The sequence below is a fragment of the Candida metapsilosis genome, assembly GCF_017655625.1.
Source record: "Candida metapsilosis strain BP57 chromosome Unknown scaffold8, whole genome shotgun sequence".
Classification (NCBI taxonomy): domain Eukaryota; kingdom Fungi; phylum Ascomycota; class Pichiomycetes; order Serinales; family Debaryomycetaceae; genus Lodderomyces; species Lodderomyces metapsilosis.
The window spans coordinates 183,875-204,611 of record NW_027138166.1 but is presented as its reverse complement, the minus strand read 5'-3'; the positions used below and the strand labels follow the sequence as shown (position 1 = coordinate 204,611).

General features: G+C 35.9%; 9 protein-coding genes across 9 annotated transcripts; 4 read left to right on the top strand and 5 right to left on the bottom strand. All coding sequences in view use genetic code 12, as the record gives it.

Moving 5' to 3' along the window:
- Positions 1-368: 368 nt before the first annotated feature.
- On the bottom strand, positions 369-908 carry I9W82_005603 (uncharacterized protein; the record flags this gene model as incomplete). The annotated part of the gene is made up of 1 exon (XM_067694798.1): positions 369-908. The coding sequence occupies one exon, from the start codon at positions 906-908 to the stop codon at positions 369-371; it is 540 nt and encodes a 179-aa protein (XP_067545989.1).
- Positions 909-2,115: 1,207 nt separating this feature from the next.
- I9W82_005602 (uncharacterized protein) lies at positions 2,116-2,652 on the top strand (the record flags this gene model as incomplete). The annotated part of the gene is made up of 1 exon (XM_067694797.1): positions 2,116-2,652. The coding sequence occupies one exon, from the start codon at positions 2,116-2,118 to the stop codon at positions 2,650-2,652; it is 537 nt and encodes a 178-aa protein (XP_067545988.1).
- Positions 2,653-3,195: 543 nt separating this feature from the next.
- Positions 3,196-4,761, bottom strand: I9W82_005601 (cytochrome P450; the record flags this gene model as incomplete). The annotated part of the gene is made up of 1 exon (XM_067694796.1): positions 3,196-4,761. One exon carries the CDS (start codon positions 4,759-4,761, stop codon positions 3,196-3,198), a length of 1,566 nt encoding a protein of 521 aa, XP_067545987.1.
- Positions 4,762-7,806: 3,045 nt separating this feature from the next.
- Positions 7,807-9,402, bottom strand: I9W82_005600 (uncharacterized protein; the record flags this gene model as incomplete). The annotated part of the gene is made up of 1 exon (XM_067694795.1): positions 7,807-9,402. One exon carries the CDS (start codon positions 9,400-9,402, stop codon positions 7,807-7,809), a length of 1,596 nt encoding a protein of 531 aa, XP_067545986.1.
- Positions 9,403-10,363: 961 nt separating this feature from the next.
- Positions 10,364-11,203, top strand: I9W82_005599 (uncharacterized protein; the record flags this gene model as incomplete). Its single annotated transcript, XM_067694792.1, has 1 exon — positions 10,364-11,203. The coding sequence occupies one exon, from the start codon at positions 10,364-10,366 to the stop codon at positions 11,201-11,203; it is 840 nt and encodes a 279-aa protein (XP_067545985.1).
- A 415-nt stretch (positions 11,204-11,618) lies between these two features.
- On the bottom strand, positions 11,619-12,854 carry CDA2 (chitin deacetylase; the record flags this gene model as incomplete). The annotated part of the gene is made up of 1 exon (XM_067694791.1): positions 11,619-12,854. One exon carries the CDS (start codon positions 12,852-12,854, stop codon positions 11,619-11,621), a length of 1,236 nt encoding a protein of 411 aa, XP_067545984.1.
- A 199-nt stretch (positions 12,855-13,053) lies between these two features.
- Positions 13,054-14,550, bottom strand: RTT109 (H3 histone acetyltransferase; the record flags this gene model as incomplete). Its single annotated transcript, XM_067694790.1, has 1 exon — positions 13,054-14,550. One exon carries the CDS (start codon positions 14,548-14,550, stop codon positions 13,054-13,056), a length of 1,497 nt encoding a protein of 498 aa, XP_067545983.1.
- Positions 14,551-17,050: 2,500 nt separating this feature from the next.
- Positions 17,051-18,694, top strand: INO2 (Ino2p; the record flags this gene model as incomplete). Its single annotated transcript, XM_067694789.1, has 1 exon — positions 17,051-18,694. One exon carries the CDS (start codon positions 17,051-17,053, stop codon positions 18,692-18,694), a length of 1,644 nt encoding a protein of 547 aa, XP_067545982.1.
- Positions 18,695-19,010: 316 nt separating this feature from the next.
- Positions 19,011-20,582, top strand: I9W82_005595 (uncharacterized protein; the record flags this gene model as incomplete). The annotated part of the gene is made up of 1 exon (XM_067694788.1): positions 19,011-20,582. The coding sequence occupies one exon, from the start codon at positions 19,011-19,013 to the stop codon at positions 20,580-20,582; it is 1,572 nt and encodes a 523-aa protein (XP_067545981.1).
- Between the last annotated feature and the right edge of the window lie 155 nt (positions 20,583-20,737).

The window sequence follows — 20,737 nt, the reverse complement described above, 5'->3', positions numbered from 1 at the left end:
GAATAAAGGTGGGAAATCGTAGAGAATGGGTATCTCTTCAAGAGATGATGCGTACACTACAATTTTAACATGGCATGAGCTATTTCAAGGTAGTTGTTACTAGCAACTTCTCCTAAGTGATTATTCGAGCTTTGATCATTTCTATACGGAAGAATGGAGGAAACACACACAAAGGTGATAGGGATAATTGAAATTATAGTTACGGGTGGTGTTTCTCTACAATTGTGTAGCTTAGGAAAGTAACCTTGTATTAACGATCTAAACAGTTATATAAAGTTAATCAAGTCAAAGGAAGATGCAATTGTCTCAAACACTGGTACTATAGTGTTCTCCGTCAATTACCTATTTAGTCAGCTCAAACTTCTGGCTTATTTCTTATCATCTGGTAAGCTACTCTGCATCTTTGCATACAGTGAGCTGTTTAGAGTTCCTATTCTTATGTTGTCAAAATAATCTTCAAACCCCAAAGTTATTCTGGCTTGTGCGCGTTTGCACAATTCTTCAGCTGTAACGGTTTTATAATCATAGACTTCTGTAATAGGCACCACTTCCCACTCTTCTGGTGACTTTATTTTCAAATTGTAGCTATCAAACTTATTCTTTTGGATGTAACGTTGACCTAATTCACCAATTATTGCCACTTTTGTTTCATCACTCGAGTATGCCGTACATATATATCTGTCTTTGGCTACTCTCCAAACACATGATTCTGTATCCAAATAGCATACTTCGTCATAAGATTTGATGTTAGCGTCGTAAGATTTAAATTTAATGTACACTTCCCCTTCTGAGGGTCCAAATGTGTACAATTTCCTATTGAACGTGGTGATATTGGGATAAACGTTGACTTCTTCCACGTATTTGGGTTCATAGTTTTTAAACCATTCCTCGATGTTAGGATCTGTCATTGATTCTTATGGATGTAAAGTTATACCAAATGGCGCTGTTAGGGTGTGTATAAAGTGGCAGGTGAAAGATTCTTATAATAAGGGGATAGAGAGTCACAGTAATTCGCTCTTGAAAAATAGTAGTTGAACCTAATTGGAGTTTTCACATTAGATAACTCACGTAATATTCGTTATCTTTTGTCTCTCATATGTGGCTCCCAATTGCATGTGGTGCCGTGCAATGAATGGGTTGTTTTTAGCTCGCTTATCAATCAATGCGATTTCGGCTATATCTTTGCGCACAGAGAGATATTTTAATTCTAAAAATAGATTATTTTGGTTTTAGTGTTTCTACTTTGAATGTTTTATACATTGACATGAACATGATATTGTACACATGAAAATTCTGGATAGGAAATTCTCGACAAATTTAAATTCCCCGATATTTAGACAAAAGTCTTCCAGACTTTTACACTTTCCTCTAAAAACGTATCTCAATACTGGTAATTTCAAGTCCTAGTTGCAAAAACTTGAATAAGTTTATAGATACCAAAGATGGTGCTATCTAGTTGAAATGAAATAAATTGCTATATACGAAAAGTGTTTAAAAATATCACAACGATTTATGATATGTATAGTCTCTCAAAGTAATCGAAGAATTACTATAGAGAATAAACACCTCCTTTCAATTGACAAATAACCATGAGTAAAACAATGGAAATAAGTTGAAAAAAAACTATATTTTGATAAGAATGATCTGATATTGCTTCTGTAGCATGGATGGAATGGAGACTTTCTAAACGTTTAGACGGTGACGTGGAAAGAATATGACCATGATGTCCAATCAAAACTGATTGATAACCATTAAAATTGGATACGGTTTTGTGTACTTCTGATAAGCGCAAAATAAAAGAAGACACCACAATTTAGACAGCACACAAATTGTGTCAAACTTTAATGCATGATTTCCAAAAAGAGAAGCCTGTCCATTCATTGCACGGCACCACATGCAATTGGGAGCCACATATGAGAGACAAAAGATAACGAATATTACGTGTCTTATTTAACACGAAAACTGCAATTAGGTTCAACTACTTTTCGTTTAGAGCGCAGGAGTGACTTTATCTCAATTTACTGTGACTATCTATCCCCTCATTATAAATAAACTTTTGTTTCCGCAGGCATAAGCTTTACAGTATTGCTTAAAACTTCACAACTGTAAGGCCCAATGACCGAACCTAACATCGAAGAATGGTTTAAAAACTATGAACCCAAATACGTGGAAGAAGTCAACGTGTATCCCAACATCACCACGTTCAACAGGAAATTGTACACCTTTGGACCCTCCGAAGGGGAAGTATACATCAAATTTAAATCCTACGACGCTAACATCAAATCTTATGATGAGGTATGCTATTTGGATTCAAAATCCTGTGTTTGGAGAGTGGCCAAAGACAGATATATATGTACGGTAAACTCAAAAGATGGTACAAAAGTGGCAATAATTGGTGAATTAGGTCAACGTTACATCCAAAAGAATAAATTCGATAACTACAATTTGAAAATCAAGTCTGTTGGGAAATGGGAACCAGTATCTATTACAGAAGTCTATGATTATAAAACCCTTACAGCTGAAGAATTGTGCAAACGTGCACAAGCCAGAATAACATCGGGGTTCGAAGATTATTTTAACGAGATAAGAACAGGGACTATAACCAACATCTCATCGTATACACAAAGTTTCCCACTGGATGATAAGAAATAAACTAGAAATCTGATGTGACTAAATAGGTAATTGACGGAGAACACTAGATTACCAGGTGTCTGAAACAGTTGCATCTTTTGACTTGGTAATCGATGTCATTTTCGGTTAGCTCTGTCTTGTTTGACTTCAACTTTATAAAACTGTTTAGATCGTTTATACAAGGTTATTTTTCTAAAATACACAATTGTAGAAAAGCACCATCCATATTTATCCTCTCAATACCCTTCATTCCAATTTCTTGAAGAATAGAGTCGTCTTTAGCGCACAAAAAGTTTTCATTTCATAAATTGTCATTCCATAATGTCAAACAATAGGTTGTGTCGTGGGCTGCGAAAAAAAAACCAAGTAAAACGATTCATAGAAAAAAAACAACATCTCTAATCTTTCAACTTCTGGAGAGAGTTGAAGTACTAAAAGTAGATCTTCAAAATCTCGAATGAAATAAGTAGAGAAAATGATGTAGGATCCAAGCCATCCAATCTTTGGTTTTACTCAAATTTTCTGTGATAAATATATTCAAAGACAAATCCTAAATAAATCAACTTACTCCATCTTGACATTACATCCATCATACAAAGACATCGTCAAATGCGTCATCTTATGTGGCGGATACGGAGTATTTGGATCCATCCATAACGATCCAAACTCCTGCACAAGTCTAGTAGTGACATAACTAGCTTCAGTCAAGGCAAATTGTTGTCCAAGACAAATCCTAGGTCCACCATTGAATGGGACAAAAGCCCAACCCAATTTTCTTGTTTCTGGCTCAAACCATCTTTCAGGTCTAAAATCCAAAGCATCTTTACCGTAGAACTCTTCCATTCTGTGGGTAGAGTATACTGTATAAACGACAGTTTGCCCCTTGGTTACTAAAATTGGAGACATTCCATCTGGTCCACCACCACGAGGCAAGGTTGTGTTTCTGGTAGCAACACGGAAATTCTGAGGCACAGAGGGATACAAACGTAAGCATTCGTTAAGAACAGCTTTCAAGTACTCGCAATTCTTCAAAGACTCAAATGTGATTTCCTCAACTCTAGATTCCTCGCCCAATCCAAATCTGGTGCCAATTTCTTCTCTCAACTTGGCGTACACTTGTGGGTTCCTTGCTAATTCAAAAAAGACAAATGATAACAAACCGGCTGTTGTGTCTCTTCCAGCAACCATAATATTCAACAATTGATCTTGCAATACCTTTGGATCTCTGGTATGCTTAGCCAATTCGTAAAGGAAAACATATCCATCTTGTTTTTCCAACTCCTCTGGTGATAATGACAAGGCTCTCTTGACATAATGTTGAGCAAACCTATGGACATTGGCATTACTCTCTCTAAACTTTTTTGAATTCAACAACCAGTATAAACCTTGCATAGTTGATCTTGACGATAAATACTGTTGAGAAAAGTTGAATGATTGAGCAAATTGTTCTTTTCCATCAACTTCATTTGATTCGGACTGCATGCCAATACTAGCATCCTTTAATGAATCAACTGACGCTCCAAATAAAAACTCTGTCGACGAATCAACAGTGAATCTAAAAAACAACTCTTGCAAATCAAATACTTTCCCTTTATTCTTACGCACATGTTTGAAAAACACTTGCATGTGTGGCTCCAACATCTTGACGTGTGAAATTTGCTCTCTTGCAAATTGTGGACGCAACATCAGTCTTGAATCTTTCCATCCTTGATTATCCAAAGTGAAGATACCATCTCCCAATAAAGGTTTAAAATGAGCATGTCTTGTACCTAAACAAAAATCATTGAACTGAGTAGCTAAAATTGCTTTGATATTCTCTGGATCTCTAGTCAGCCAAAGCTTAATACCAAAGATTCTCATTGAAAATGTAGGAACATCGGGATATTTAACCTCCTTTAATCTTTCTGTCATATTCTCAAAAACAGTTCCATTCTTCGTCCATTCCATGAACCAGAAAGGAAGTCTAAATCCAAAAGCTCCGTCGCCTAACTCATTGGCCTCCTTGACCGCTCCAAATTTTCTCATTAAATAAACCTCCTTGATTTTGGTGTAGACAGCATAAAGGATAAGCAAAGCAGATGCCACGACATACCATTTGGTGGCGTAATCAGCAATATCAAAATCAGACATGATGGTGGTGTGGTGGTGCTTTTAACAAGAGATTAATTGCTTGAGGATAAAAGATTTGCGCATCTATTTATATTTTTTCACTTGCATTGTTTTCTACTCCGCAATTTCATTGTTGTGACCAATCTATTTGAAGCCCAATGAATCACATGCGAAACGTCTAAAGAGTTAAGTTCGGAAGAAGTGATATACAACTTCTTACTAAGTCCGCTTTGCGGCTGTAAAATCGGCTAGGAGTCGCCACCTTGGTCAGCTTTGGTACTTCTGAAGAGCAAACATGATTAAACTGGTCCATGGGTTGTACTGTTCTGAGGAGAAGTTTAGCCCCTTGATTCATGTTTAAGCTCAATGTTATCAGATGTCAATGACTATACCATCGGCTATGGGTGAGTGTAAACATCCGCTACCCTTTAGATATGGAAATGGTGATACAAAACTGGTAAAAGCAAATGCATTATAGTTCCCCGCATTAGTAAAGGGGACTCCTGCATAAACTCAATCTTCACAGGAAAGATAACACAAACTCCACAAACTCCGAAGGCATGTAATGAGTATGCATGTAATTCATACAGAGTGAGCTTTCTCTTAAGTTGCAAAAGAAGAGGTTACATTGTAATGTTCAGTTGGTCATAATGAGACTATAAAGATTGAACTCGAGTTATACATTTGGTAAGGTCATGGCCAAAGTACAATACACTAAAATATGGTCTAACCAATCTGAGGTAGTATATGAGCTACCTCGTCTATTCCCTATCATAAACACAGTAAAGAGAATCTACTTATAGAGTGTTATTCTCCAAAGAGCTAGATATAGAAACTTATTGATTAAATTGTCACAGAATTAATTCACTCCAAATTCGCGACACTAAAGTCTATTTTCGCGACATTCGAAAAATCTTCTAAGTATCAAGTCTTTTAAAGAGTTATGGAAAGTTTAAATCAAGAAGTCCAGTTGTAGACGTAACTACAATTTTCCCAAGTCGACCAAAGAGGTTGAGAGGTTAACTCCTTCACTTCCCATAGGTGATCAATAGCTCTCTCTCTGGTGACGTTACTGGTCACTAATCTGTACTACATGCAAAATTTGCGACTTTGCAATAAAAAAAACAAAACACGATGTTTCTGTTCCTTCTCTGGAGATTCTACCAATAAGGATCTGATTGAACCTGGAGAGTGGTAAATTTTATAGCCTACGTTACTTGAAGCATCATATTTGGGGTGTTGATACTTTTTGAAAACTGTTGACATCCCGAGGTTTTGAGTGAAAAAAATTGAAAAGATGAAAGTTTCACAGACACAAAGAAGCAAAAAGAAAGTTTTTTTTATTTTTTTGTAAATCACAAAAACTTGAACCACTAAGGCAATACAAAACTACAAACAGAAACAATAAGAGAGAGAGAGAAGTAATAATTAGAGATGAATAAGTGGGGCACTGACAAGAGGGGCAAGCCTACTTTTACCGAGCCAACGGGGGGTACACAGACATCAAACATGAAGTATGAAATTTTCAACAAAAATTCAAAAGAACACAGGATGAAGTTATGACACACTTCCTCGGTAAGATTTAGAGTTTTGCCAATACTATTTTCAAGAAATCGAACGATCTATGTTTATTTGCAAACAGAGGCAGTAACGAGAAGATGCGTGTATACGAAGAGAGCATAAAAAAAAAGCTTATGTGTATTTTGTGTGTTGATAGTTTTTTAAAATTCCTCGGCATAAATTGCATTGACTTAGAATTAAGATGTAGACCGAGTAGGAGGAGGGGGCGTGTTTACGAGAGTGTGAAGTTCTGAAGCTCCTGGTTGATACTTCTTCCTCGGGTGTTTTCTGCATGGGGTGGTAAAAAAGCAAATCCCAACCCTGTGGCTGCTAAGTGAAGTAAAAAGTTAAGTTACGAAAACAACACAAATAGAGAAATGAATATTTCTATGAAAAACAATAGGAAGAGAGAAAATCTCGCAGTCTCAATTTGTAACATTCATTACCATATTAGGAGTTAGGAGGTGTGTTTCATCGAAGAAAAAAAGACAATCTGAAAGGGGAATACAATAGGAACACATACATTTGCTTAATCTCATCACATTACATTAAAGGATGTTAAAATTTACGAGGCAAATTTGAAAAAAAAAGGCTACAACTTCCTTTCTTATCTTTTAGAATGTGTTATGTTAAATTTTCAACAGTGTTTTAAAAAATTGCATGTGAATCTAGACTTCTCGGTCGCCTACATCATACGTTTGTTGTTAATACAAAAAGGGGGCGTTATATAACGATCTAGCCACTATATAAGAGAATAATACAATATGATTGGTTAGTGTACTACTACTCCTACAAAACGTTTGGTTTGAGATAAAATAAAATAAAATAAAATAACAAGTAATTTTTTTTTTTTTTTGTTTTGGTGTCTGCATCAAGTGTTATATAAAAGCACTTTCCTAGTTTCTCCTAAATCTCTATCTATAAAAGACACTGTCTGTTTGTACTATTGTACAATTGTATCACTAGGCTATGTTAAGTTATGTTATGTTTTGTTATGATTTTATTGTATACACCTTTATACGAACTGGGTGCCAGGGGGGTGTAAAAACTTCAAAAGTCTCTCTTTTTCTACAGCAATCTTTTTCCTTCAACAACATACGTTTAAAGGTTATTTGTATATTTACTGTGATACATTACAAACATTATAGTGTACAATGATTGCATTTATGTACAGCCTCCATCTTTCTGTCTCTTATCTTATATACCGATGACTGCGTGTGTGTGTGCTTGTGTGTGTGTGGTTACACTAAAAATAGTACAATTGCTTTTTTTTTTTTTTTAGTTCAGCCACAATCATAGAGTTACACAAAAAATAATAGCAATTTTAAATTATCACATGCAAATTTACATTTTAACATACAGTGCGTTTTAAGTAAGTCGTCTCTTTAAGGAATTCGTACAGAAAAAAAAAAAAAACAATCAAAATTTTACCAAGTTTTAGTACAAAAATCTATGTAGAATTGGACTCAAAATAGCTTAATCAAAACGGTTTTCTCATGGCAATGATTAGGAAGTGTTAGTTTTATCACCCAATGGCTCTCTTTTCTGCGTTTTCGCCATCTTTTTCTCCATATCTTGCTTTAATTTTTTACTCCGAGGCTGAACCTCTTGGCTCGTTTTAATCTCGCCATTATCCATGGAACACACCTTTTTCTTAGGCCCTTTCAGTGGAGGGTTTTCTTTCAGTTCTAGTTTACGTGATAGCGTCCTTATTATGTTATCCTTTTGCGCAATTGTTTGGTCACGTAGTTGAATTTCCCTGTTTCTCACCCGTTCTTTTGCACGAATATTTCTCTCAGTTGGTTTCGAGCTTTCTTCTGGGTAAACAACACCGGAAACCCCATTTATACATAAATTCGAATTCAGAGAATCATATAGTGGTGCGTTTTCATCAGAAACTATTGCATTTTTCTTTGTTAGCTCCGGATTTTCAAGGACCATTTGTTTATCAATGGGCCATAGCCCAGACTTCCTGAACCCACTTGAAATGTTCTCTTTTGTCATCCTAAGGTTTCTAGAGCCAATCCAGAACTCTATAAACTTGTCTTTTGGGACAACATGTGTTGCATGCCTGTCAAAATAACGGGCAACAAGTTTTCTGTAATGATCCTTAACGGGTTTGAAAACACCGACATCTAACGGCTGCATCAAATGCAGGCAATGGGGTGGTAGGTAAATCGGGATCACTCTAGCATCCTTTAGAACCAGTTTGAGCTCTTCGCTGTAATGTGTTGCGTGGTTATCCATGATCAAAATCCGGTAATCTTGAGAATTTTTTGGTGCAGTGAAAGGAATGAATATCTTCCGCACCCATTGCTCAAAATGGTCTCCAGTGTTCCAGCCTTTATAGCTCACGGCATAAGCCCACTCCAACTTCTCATCATCTGAAATCTGGTTGGTCATGAGCGTTTTACTCTTGAATATTGAGAGGGGATATCTAATTCTTTCTCCTGCAGCTGAAATAGCCTCCACAACTGTGGTAATTTCCTTACTATTTCCACTCTTGACATTCGTACTCTTTTTCAGACTATCGCCGGCAACTCTTTTCTTTCCAATTTGGTGTATAAATATACCTGTTTCGTCCATGTTCCAAATGTTTACTGCCTCAACCTTGTACCGAGTTACAGCGTCCTCATAGCGCTGAAAAAACACCTCTATTCCTGCCAAAGAGACCCCATAGGTTCGATTCTGGTCTGTCGGTTTGCCTGAGAGCATCCTAATCCATGGGTGTCTCTCCAACATGTTATATGGCCAGTTATCTCCTACGTGATGATCTATACCGAGCGCGTCCAAAATATCTTGCGCAAATTCTTGCATCTCACAGGCTGTTAACCCAACGTGTTCGTGATCTGCTGCTTGGACCTGTCTAAGAAAGAGGATCTCTTGCTTTCCTGATAGTACTTGTTGACTTTCGTGAGCTTGTTTGCGTGGTAAACCGCCATCTAATCGATAGGCTAATGCTGATCTGTAATGCCCATACTTACGTGCAATTTTAGAATTATTAGGACGAGTTTGGCTCTTACTTTCAATAACAGCCATCTGCAATGATTCCTCCCATTCTCTTTTCTCCTCCTCTGTCTTTTTCTTTTTCGAAGGTGGCATTGTGGTGGTATAAGAGCGGGTTAAAAACTACACTTGTTTACATTTTACGTGATTTTTTTTTTATTTTTTTTGTACGAATTCCTTAAAGAGACGACTTACTTAAAACGCACTGTATTCTATTATAGATAGATAGCAATCAATATATACATAAAACATATGATACAGTAACTGTAATAATATTATTACTATTATAAGATTCTTTTCTAGTTCTTTCTCCCCGAGATAAAAAATATTTGTAATACGTAATCACCCGAGACAATTGTTATTATTATTATTACATCATATATATATAACTATCACTAATAACTAATAACGAAGTAAATAGTAACATCAACAGTAGTAACTAAGTTACCTATATGTATATATTTACATAAGCATGTGATAAATTGTATATACACAATAATACCAAACTAACCTACTAATTGGTGTCGATGAGATTGAAAGAATGGCATAGTGTTAACCACTATTAACCAAGTGTACCTTTGTGCTATGAAACAATAGTCTGTTATGCATATGACTCTTGTGAATATTGTTATTGTTATTGTTACCTATAACTTCATCAAAACACACCTTTTGAATATTTTTAAAAAAATAAAAAAATAAAATAAAATAAAATAAGAATAAAATAAAAATATAAAAATAATATTCTTAATCTTCATTTTGTTTAGATATAAAAACACATTCAAATTCCTTTAATTCATAAAAAACCAAATAAAACACACATCCCTTTCTTCTTCTTTCAGAGCTTAAGAGAGATATTTAACTATACCTATAGTCTACTAAACCAACCACAGTAATATCCAATCTAAGTATCACAACAACTTAGATTAAACCAATACACGCAAAGTTATCTATAACAACACATACACACACCCCCTGATTAAAAATATTTCTTTTTTTTTTTTCCAGCACGTGCTCACATCACACAAAATAAAAGAACCCACCACACTTTTTATAAGTCATGTCTGATATCAACCAAATTAAACAAAAGGTTAAGCAATCCTTGCCAAAAGGAACCAAGAAATTTGACTCCAAAACCATTGAACATATCAACAGCTACCCCCTCGTGAAACAAGTTGAACAATTGATTTTATCAATTTCCATTTTCCAAGCTATTCATCAACAATTTGTGTTGCCAACTTACCAATTTATCATTACTAACGTTTTATCAATTTCACCAATTTATGAAGTTGCTGATTTATTTGATGGGTTGAGTCTTTATGCATTGGGTATATTTGATTACTTTTTCATTGGATTACCTACTCAAGTTATCAATTTCTTTGTTGTTAATTTGATTAAACCAATTAATCAACAAATTATCACTATCAATAATCAATTCCTCAAACCAGTTAAAAATGAAAGTGAAGATTCAATTTTCCAAATTTATTATACTTTGAAATCAATTGTTTACAATTTAACCAATGTTGTATATTCCAACGGTAAAGAAATCCAACTGCAAATTGTATCCACATACAATCAAGAATTGAAAAAGACAAACTCGACATCTAGTCCTTCACCAGATTCAAAAAAATCATATTTGGAAAAGAATTTGACTGCTAGTTACAATACTGGAATCAAGACTGTCAAGACTTTAAATGATGAGTATTTGACCCCATTAAAGAATCAAACTCTGGAATTTGTCGTTAATGGTAGGAAAAATGCTGAGAATTTCTTGAAGGAAACTAGAGATAGAATTGAACCTAAATTGAATGGTGTTGCTACTGAATTGAATAAAGAAAAGGATGATTTGTTGAATAATGGTGGAAGTAATGGAAACTCTGTTCCTGTGCCAGCTAACTAAACAGATGCACAACACAATACACTCACTTTACTTGACTCATTTGTACCGACTTGACCTTAGTTACCTTGTGACCATCCTAACCTCAATACTCCAATGTCAATATCATCCTTTCCTTAGTATCCTGATATCTTTTATTATATATTTTTATACCTTTAGCTGTTTAGTTTATCCCCAATCTTTTTATACCTTATAACTACTTTATCTAACCACTCTTCATCTAACACACACTACTACAGTGTTTACTCCGAGTATGACAAAAACCCCATCTCTTGAAGAGTTTACCATAACACTACAACAGTCTCAGTAGAATAACCCTTCATCGTACATTACAAAGTAAATATAACCCTAACCTAACATAACATAACCTACCCCAAACTAACATAACCTTCACTTTAACTCATCCCTTCCTTTGGCCCTACGCCTTGGGAAACGATTTGATATAATCAATCCCACCAACACACTTGGGCACCGTCAACTGATGATCCTTACCACCACCAACAATATTCTCCAATATCTCAATACCAACATCAACAGTCCGTTGGATGGCATCATGTTCCAAAATCAACCCCCCTGCGGAGCCAGAGCCAGAGCCACTACCAGAGCCACCACCCCTAGCTCTGTCCAGCTTAAACTTCTTCACATCATTATACACATCCTGCTCATTCCTCATATTGGAATGATCAAGCATCTTCCAATCAAAAGTATCGAAATCCCACAACACCGCCTGCATGCCAAACTGTCTCAAGATCGACCGTACTCGATTATCGATGCCGCCATAAGGAGGCCGAAACCATTTCGGTAAATGGAACCCCGTGGCATTCATGCTCCAAATCAGCCATTCAATTTGAGCAATTATATCCTGGTTGCTTAAAGCAGGCAAGAACTTGTGTGACCACGTGTGTGATCCCATAATGTGTCCTTGTTGCATTGCCAATTGGTAAATCTCGGGGAACCGGACGATATTGACTCCCAACGTGAAGAATGTCGTTTGGGTATTTGTCTTGTTCAATGCATTGAGAAGTTTCAAAGTATGCGGACTAGGTCCATCATCAAACGTTTGTGAGAGTTTGGGACACGTGTAGACATCATCAAATTCAACACAGTTGAAACAATCAAATGAACATGAAGAAGGTGATCGTAATGTCATTGCAGAACAGCTGGCTTGTGGATGGAGTGGCACAGGGACAATCTTGGTGAAATCAATGAAATCTAATGGAATGTATGGTGGGTCTAGTCCTGGCCATTCGTGTAGTCCAGTGAAGTCAGTTAGCCATTGGGGAAATGGTAGTTTTGGTGGGTAAATCATGGGTGAGGGGGGAAGTTCATGTTGTTTTGGATTGGAGAAGGGAATAGGGATGGGGACCGGAGGGAATGCATTTGCTTGAGATAAAGCATGATCGGATTGCTGCTTCTGTTGTTGTTGTTGTTGCTGTTGTTGGACGTGGAAATCGGGTGTTGCTGCTCCATACACATAATTATCAAACACTTGAACATTGGAGGCGGAATCACCATCACCTGCTTTGTTGTTACCGCCACTGTAGAACTTAGGTGAAATGACCGATGATATCTTTGCACTCAATCTTTTGGAATATTCAGAAGCATAAATTGATGATAATGTAAACACATAGATGATAACGTATCGCAACTTCATTGTTTTATTACTCTATGGGATACTTTCCTCTCTTGTAGATAAAAGAGGGTCAGTGTTGTGGATACAAGTTGGTGAGTTCTTGACCTTTCATTAAGAAAAAGATATGCAAATTGAAGTTGCATTTTGCCCTCCCCATTGTTTTTTTTTTTTTTTGCAACTTTTTCTTGATATGTTTCAAAAAAAGCACGCTTCAAACTTCTTACCGCTTCTTTCTCTTGATTAGCCCAGTAAGATCATTAGTCCTCTTCATACCACCGCCACTTCCATTACTTCCATCCACCGCACTCTGATCTACCCCTCTCTTTTCACCAGCACCTTTTACAGCACTATTTTCCTTCAAGCCAACAACTTCACCATACTTAAACTCCTTCATCTCCTTGACATTATTTTCAAAATAACTAGGAATTTGAACTTGGACCAAGTACTCAACATCAATCAACTTGTCAAAGTTGATCAGTTTTATTACATTGTTGATAAACTGTTTATACTGATGGATAGAAACCACAACAGCATCCAGATCATCATTATCACTCGTAGTAGTATCATTGTTCCTCTCTGTTGTTTCTGTTGTATCTTTTCCAAACTTGGTACATCCAATCAATCCAACACAATCACCCAATCGAAACTCTTGTCTATATCCCAACTCTTGATAAAATCGATCAATATCAACATTGAAATACCGATTTTCAACAATTAAATGTTCTAAAAATCGACCTTTTGGATCATCAGGAAAAAGGGGGATATTGTAAACCGCCAAGTCCTGTTTATGTTCCTCTTTTTCTATTGTACTACCTCTTTTATTAGTTGATCCAAATATGTGTCCAATTGACCAATCTGGCAACTTTTCAATAAACTTTCGCATAGCAAACGTATCCGAACCAGGGATAATCAACTTCTTCAATGACCAATCACCATCATTGGTGTAGCTGTTGCTTCTGCATATCAGTTCGATAATTTTCAACCACCAACTAAGCAAAACTTGTCCATTACCCAAATGTTTGTATTTATTTTTCGATGAATTGGGAAACATGTATTGTGGTGCAGTTTTGGTGAATAGACAGATATGAGTATTGATTTTGTGGGTTAAGTTGCGGAATTTATTCCTTGGGGGAGAGTCAGTTGAATCGGTGAAGTTATTACTACCGTAGTATGGTAGAATGTTGTAGTGGTTTGGGTTGGTTGATAATTTAGTTTGTAATTTGTCAATTAATGCCACTGTTTCATTGACGTAGCCATTACCTTGCTTCACCTTGTGCTTCTCTTCCTCCTCCTGATGTTCCTCCTGTTGGTGCTTGTTTTGTCTAACCTTAATCCTATACCTCCTTATATCATAATTGACAATATACAGCAACACCAGTTCAACAATACCACTCACACGATAACCATTCAATTTTTTCAACCCAGTCGTGTCACATTTCGAAACAAATATAAACTGATCAATAAAATCTTGTTGCTTGTATATCAATATGTACACAAACACTTCAATTCCTAAAACAATGACATCTTTATCTATCAAGGTGAAGAAATGCCGTATTTTGATGGTATCGGGACGTTCTTGTATGCTACTGCCGTTGAGCTTATGATTTTTTGGAAAGTTTATTGGTGACTTGATATACGTTGGTTTTGATTGGATGTATAGGTATTTGAATGATTCACTCTTTGGTAAATGTTGAGCTAGTAGGGATTGAAGTGACATATCTTGAGTAAAAGTAACAGGGCCCCTTTTCGGTTATATGTATATACACGAAGGATTTTTTTTTTCACTGTTTGATTGTTAAGAATTACGCGTTTTTTTCAATGTCGTAAAGTATAAAGTCGCAAGAGTAAGTTTTATGACAATCTATTTTTCTTGTAGGAGTTAACACAAATACTTAGAGCGAGGGGCTTGAAACACAATAAAAGGGGATTAAAACAATAGGATTAATTGCTTTAGATAGATACGATAAAAAGTTCTACGGAGATTACAAAAGAAAAGGAAGTGCTGTTGGATGTTGGGCTGACACAAGAAGTTCCTGTAGTGGCTGGTGGGTTTTTGGGTGTTACACAATCAAGGAAAATGGTTATAGTCACTCTTGTTTGTTAATGTGGGAAACAAATGTTTTTTTGTAGGTTAACTGGTACACTTTGGTTGTATTATCATCTATGTATAAAGAAGTTTAATCGTTATTACTTGGTCGTCTGATAGCAATGGACAATGATGACATTAATAGCTATTGGATGGATGCTGCTACCTTTTTCTCGAAAGAAATGTAAAGATTGCTACCCCTCATTTCCAAGAAGAAGAAAGAAAGAAGAAAGAATTTAGTTAGAAAAGCTTAAACTAAACGGCTACATACTTTTGAATTAAAGTTTTGTAAAAAGGAAGTAAACTTCCCAATTAGGAAAGAACAGAGAAAGAAAGAGAGAAAGAAAGAGGAATAGGGTTTTTTACAAAAAGTTCTAAAATAAATATAAATTAATTTTAGTAGTTAAGAATCATTTTGTTTTTTGTTGGTTATGAGCCCCCTTACTTTACTTTACTTAACTTAACATAGTTATACAATAGAAACCCCACACTCATTTTATTTTATAATTCTTTCTTTCTTACGATCTTGTGCATTAGAAACAAAAGATCTAGACTTAGTCTTATTGAAATGTTTGTTTGTTTGTTTGTTGTTGTTTTAATGGACACGTAACTGAATTTTAAAACAACAATTATATGCTTTTGGCAGTAGTTTAGAATCAATCAGACACAAAAAAAAAGTAATTTTATTTCTAGATTGAGAGTCTGTCTGTCTGTCTGTCTGTCTGTGTTTATTGTAATGATTACATATTGCAGTTTGATTGTTGTTTTTCATAGTTAAAGTTTTTCCCAAGAAAGAACGTCTCTTAAAGAGGTAAACAAGAATAATAATATAATAATACGTCATCACATAAGCTTTGGATGAATAATACATAATACATCATATATATATATATGTGTGTGTGTATACAAACGTATATACGTATTAATACGATTGAATGACTAGTTACAGGAATTTTTTATCTTTTCTTTTGTGGAGTCAGTGGGAGGAGTTTACCGACGGACTTAAAGTAAAACACGACACAAAACCAAAACACAAAACAATTCTAACTTTTTAACTGACCAACCAGCAAACAAACAAACGAACATTGATGTGAATAGCAGTCGTTAGTAGTTAATACTCCACAAGTTGTTCGTTTGTTTGTGTGTTGTTATAAGTTTGTTTGTTTGTTATATACGTTATCAATCAAAGTCAGTACAAAAATTGTTACAGAAAAAGCAAGAGATTAGCAAAGTAAGCATGCTCAGATAAAAACCCTTTTTCATCATCAATCTAAAAAGATTATTATTAAGTAAAGTGAACGTCTTTAATATTGGAGTGAGGTAGGAGGAGAATGTCATCTTTTCTTTCTTTCTCTTTCTTTCTGTATTTTCGGGTGCGAGTAGTTCCTTTACCCGTCTGTTTGGTATCCGTTCCTTCTTTTGTTGTTATCTATTGTAAGTATAACAGTCATCATACAAACTTTGATTCTGTTGTGTTCTCCGCAAAAAAAAGAAAGTAATAAATATAGAATATTGTTATTGGCTTTGGTTTGTGTACAAAAACAAAAGTCCGTGGGGTAAGTATTCCAGCAATAGCATATTATAACAATAGTAATAATAAAGAATAAATAATGTTAAAGGGGGATGGGAGTGGGGCAAAAGAGTGTGCTGTTTTGTAAGGAGAAGGAGTTAATGCAATATAACTTAAACTTTAACAATAGTACACTACCTTTTTAAGTGTTTACAAATAATTTCTGTATTTGGGGATATTACACAAATCTAATAGTGATGTAATAATAATAATGTTGGTAACGGACTTAACCTGTATATAAACCATAATACAAATACAATACTAAAGCATATATTATTATATATATAAACCAATAGACATGGACAACCCATCAAATTATATATATATATATTGTAACAAGATAAACCTCAAATACTAAATTTCATCAACATACCATTACATTTACCATTACCAATCGTATATACTCAACTATAATTATAACTATAACAAATACCACCTTGTAGCAGCAACTAATTAGACAGAGGACAGAAAAAATTATTCACCACAGAAAGACCGCACACACAAAATATTTTTTACATTGCCTCAAATTGATATTATCTATAACTACACTGACCAAAAAATATGAATCAATCGTCTATACCATCATCAACAACAGCCAATAACAATAGCAATACACCACTGACACTACTGATGATGCAACAACCACAACCACACCACCAACAGCAACAACACCAACTAGAGTACGATGGTAACAGCAACGGATTTGAAAGCTTTTTAGATATATTTTCAACTGATATGGATTTTGAACAAGCTTATTCAATGTATAATACATTACAACAGAAATCAGCTATTGGATCATTTGAAGAGTTGAATAAAGTGCAAATGTTGAATTCTCAATACACCACTAACTTGCCTACACCACCACCACACCAACCACAACACCAGCAACATTATTCTAGTGTATCTTCTGATTTACCACATGATGAATTTGCAGCTTCTAGACAGCAAATACTAAATGGAGGTCACCAATATACTCAAGAACATCAACACCAACAAGAAGAAGAACAACAGCAACAGCAACAGCAACAGCAACAAGAGCAAGAGGGTGAGGATGATGAAAATGACGATTTTGACCATTTCTTCACCAATACGGAATCAAATGCACTTGAAAAGTTTTTGGATAGTTTAACCAATCCAAAAGCAACTGTTGATCCACTACAATTTTATCAAAATAACAACAGTAACCATCATCACAATAATAGTCGATCACCACAATCAAAGCATAAAACCACCACCAATGATTCAGCTGGGATTGATTTCGATTTTGAAATGCGTACAATGAGTATACCTTCATTTAAACAAAATCAACACTTGCAACACCTGCAACAACTGCAACAACGCCTGCATTTCCAAGTATTTCAACCTCAATTACACCAACCACAACCTTTTTATCCAATTGATTCCAACTTTAATAACTCATCTTCTTCACCAAACCAAACAATACACTCAAATGTAATGCAACAAGCACCACCACAGCATCAGCACCTACATTTACAACAACAACAGCAGCAACCACAAGTACAGGATCACCTTGCTCTAAGAAATGAATTGGCTGAAGCTTTCTCTGTACCTGCAAAATCACCATTTTCTTCACCACCACTTGAAAAACAAGTGGAAGAAGCTAAAAAACAAGCTACTGCTACTAGTACATCGAAAAAAAATTCATCAAAGCAACCAAAGAAAGATAGTAACAAGAAGAAGACTGTTGTAAAACAAGAAACTAAATCAACAACTCAAACTAAACAGTTGATTACACCACCTACTTCAGGAGATGAAAGTAAAAAGAGACAAGGAGCACCTGAAGAAGAGGAAGAGGAAGAAGAAGAATACGACTCTGACGACCAAAACAACACCACTACTACTAACACTTCTTCTTCCCCTAAACGTCAATTGAAAAAACGTAGACGGTCATCATCAAAACCACTCCTTTCACTACAACAAAAACGATTAAACCATTCCCACTCAGAACAAAAACGCCGTCAATTGTGCAAACAAGCATATCAACGATGTCTAGAACAAATTATCGATTTGGATGCATTTGCCAAATTGCCAGAATTGAATGAAGCTGATCGCAAGACGAAAAGAGCAAGGGTTAATAAAGAAGGGTTGCCTAACTTATCTAAACATAGTGCGTTGATGCGTATTAGTAATGAAATGATTTTGATTAAGCTGTTGAATGATGGGTTGAAGCAGTTGTTGGGATGAAGAAACAAGGAAAAGGGCCCTTTTTGTTGCTTCTATTCTTTGTATTTTAGTTCTTATTTTGGAATGATTGAGTTGTTCCGTCAATATTTTAGAGATATGTTTATAATCTTCTTGTGTATATATACAAATGTGTTAATTATGGGATAAATTAGAGATTAACTATTGATGATTCGTAGTGTGTGTTTACTCAATGTCTCAACTGTGTAAAACTTGACACTGATTCCTCTGTTTGTTTTTCTTTCAACAAAAAAAATTTCAAAAAACTTTAAAATTTCATACGCGACTCTTCTTTCTCTTCTTTCTTCTACGTCCAACAATGCCATCTAACCGCAACATAATAGACTCAAGTCCAGAACAAACACCAACACCAACTTCAAAAGACTCTTACAACCAATCAGGCCAATCTGATACCCCAGCCTTACCCTCCCTCGACTCATTAACCATTGGCACCCCAGATCAAATCACATCATTAGCCAAACACGCCCCATTACTCCTCCCCAACCAATCACCCACTCAACCATATGCACAAACGCTCCAATCTTTACGATGCAGTTACAACTACACCTATGTCATGAATTGGTTGAGCAACTACCGCGGGTTCTTAAAGTTGCAGCTGGAATATTTCGACGTTGATATTTTCGAGTTGGAGTTGTTGAATTATTTCCCGGATCCTAACACGTTGTATGAGAATGATGGTGGAGTGATTATGCCTCAGCCTTTGTTGCATTCGGCTTTGTTTGTGGCGAAGTTGAAGTTAAGCTTGATGCATTATTTAAGAGGAGGGGGGCATAAGAGCAGCAGCAACGACGATGGATTGAGTTTTGAGCAAGTTGTGAGACTGAATTTTGGAATTAGTACGCCTTTGGGTGGCGTGCCTCCTGCGGAAGCTATTGAAATTAAAGAAGATGGCGATGATATAGAACAACAGGACGCAGAAGGAGAAGCAGAAGCAAACGCAGATGCTGTTAACGCTGCTGCTGAAGCTGATGAGGAAATGACATCTGCACCTTCCAATGAGCAAAATTTGCCCCAATTTGACTATCTATTAATCGAAGACAAGATTGAAGTGCTCTACATTATCATTTCGCACATTGCCCACAACTACAAATTCAAAGATTGGATCGATAGACAAGCTCCCAACCAGCCGGAATTCTCTCGCGTTGACCCAATATTCATCACCGAGACCACATTTGATGACACAACAACAGAATATCATCATCATCGTGCTGCTGCTCCTGCTGCTCCTCCATCCCAATCTCAATGGCTCTTGCTTTGTGACAATAGTCGACTTTACAAAAAAACCATCCATTATCCCGAACTTTCAATACCGAAGAAGCGTAAAAACTCACCTGAATTCCCCAATGAGTACTATACCCCATCACAATTTGACGTTTCTCAATCACAGATTCAATTTGAACTCATTGCGAAAAACATATTTGAATTGAATGATTATGTGATGAAATTGAAACTGAATCGATTCACCACATCGCCTCGTAACTTGATTTCTAAATTGACTAAAGTGAAATTTATCGATTCGGTTTTCGCTAATGAGGTTAAAAAGAGGAAATTTATGGTGAATAAGAAGAAGGAGGTGCAGTTGGCGGGAATGTTGGCGGTGAGGAAAAGATCATCACGGTTAGAAGCGAGGTTGGAACGCGAGAGATTGGAGCGTCAGAAGTTGCTGCAGAGTCGGGACGCTTCTTCTGCTTCTTCTGCTTCTACTGATGCTTCTGCTGATGCTGATGGGGTGGTGGTTCATCGTACTAGTGGCGGACGCCGTCTTCGTGATTCTACTACTAGCAATGGTCATCAAGAAGAACGTGATCCGAGGTTAGATAGTCAAAGACGTTTCGAAAGGAGACAACAAAGACAGAACCGATGGGTATAGTTGCATATAAAAGAAAGCATAAATCCATACCACTTTGCTCTCTTCCTACATTCAACTATCTATAAAATAGTATATCACTTGAATTAAATAAAAAACACAGCATGTTTAAAATCCTATTTAGCCTATACACAAACAAACCTCCCACATTCACTCTC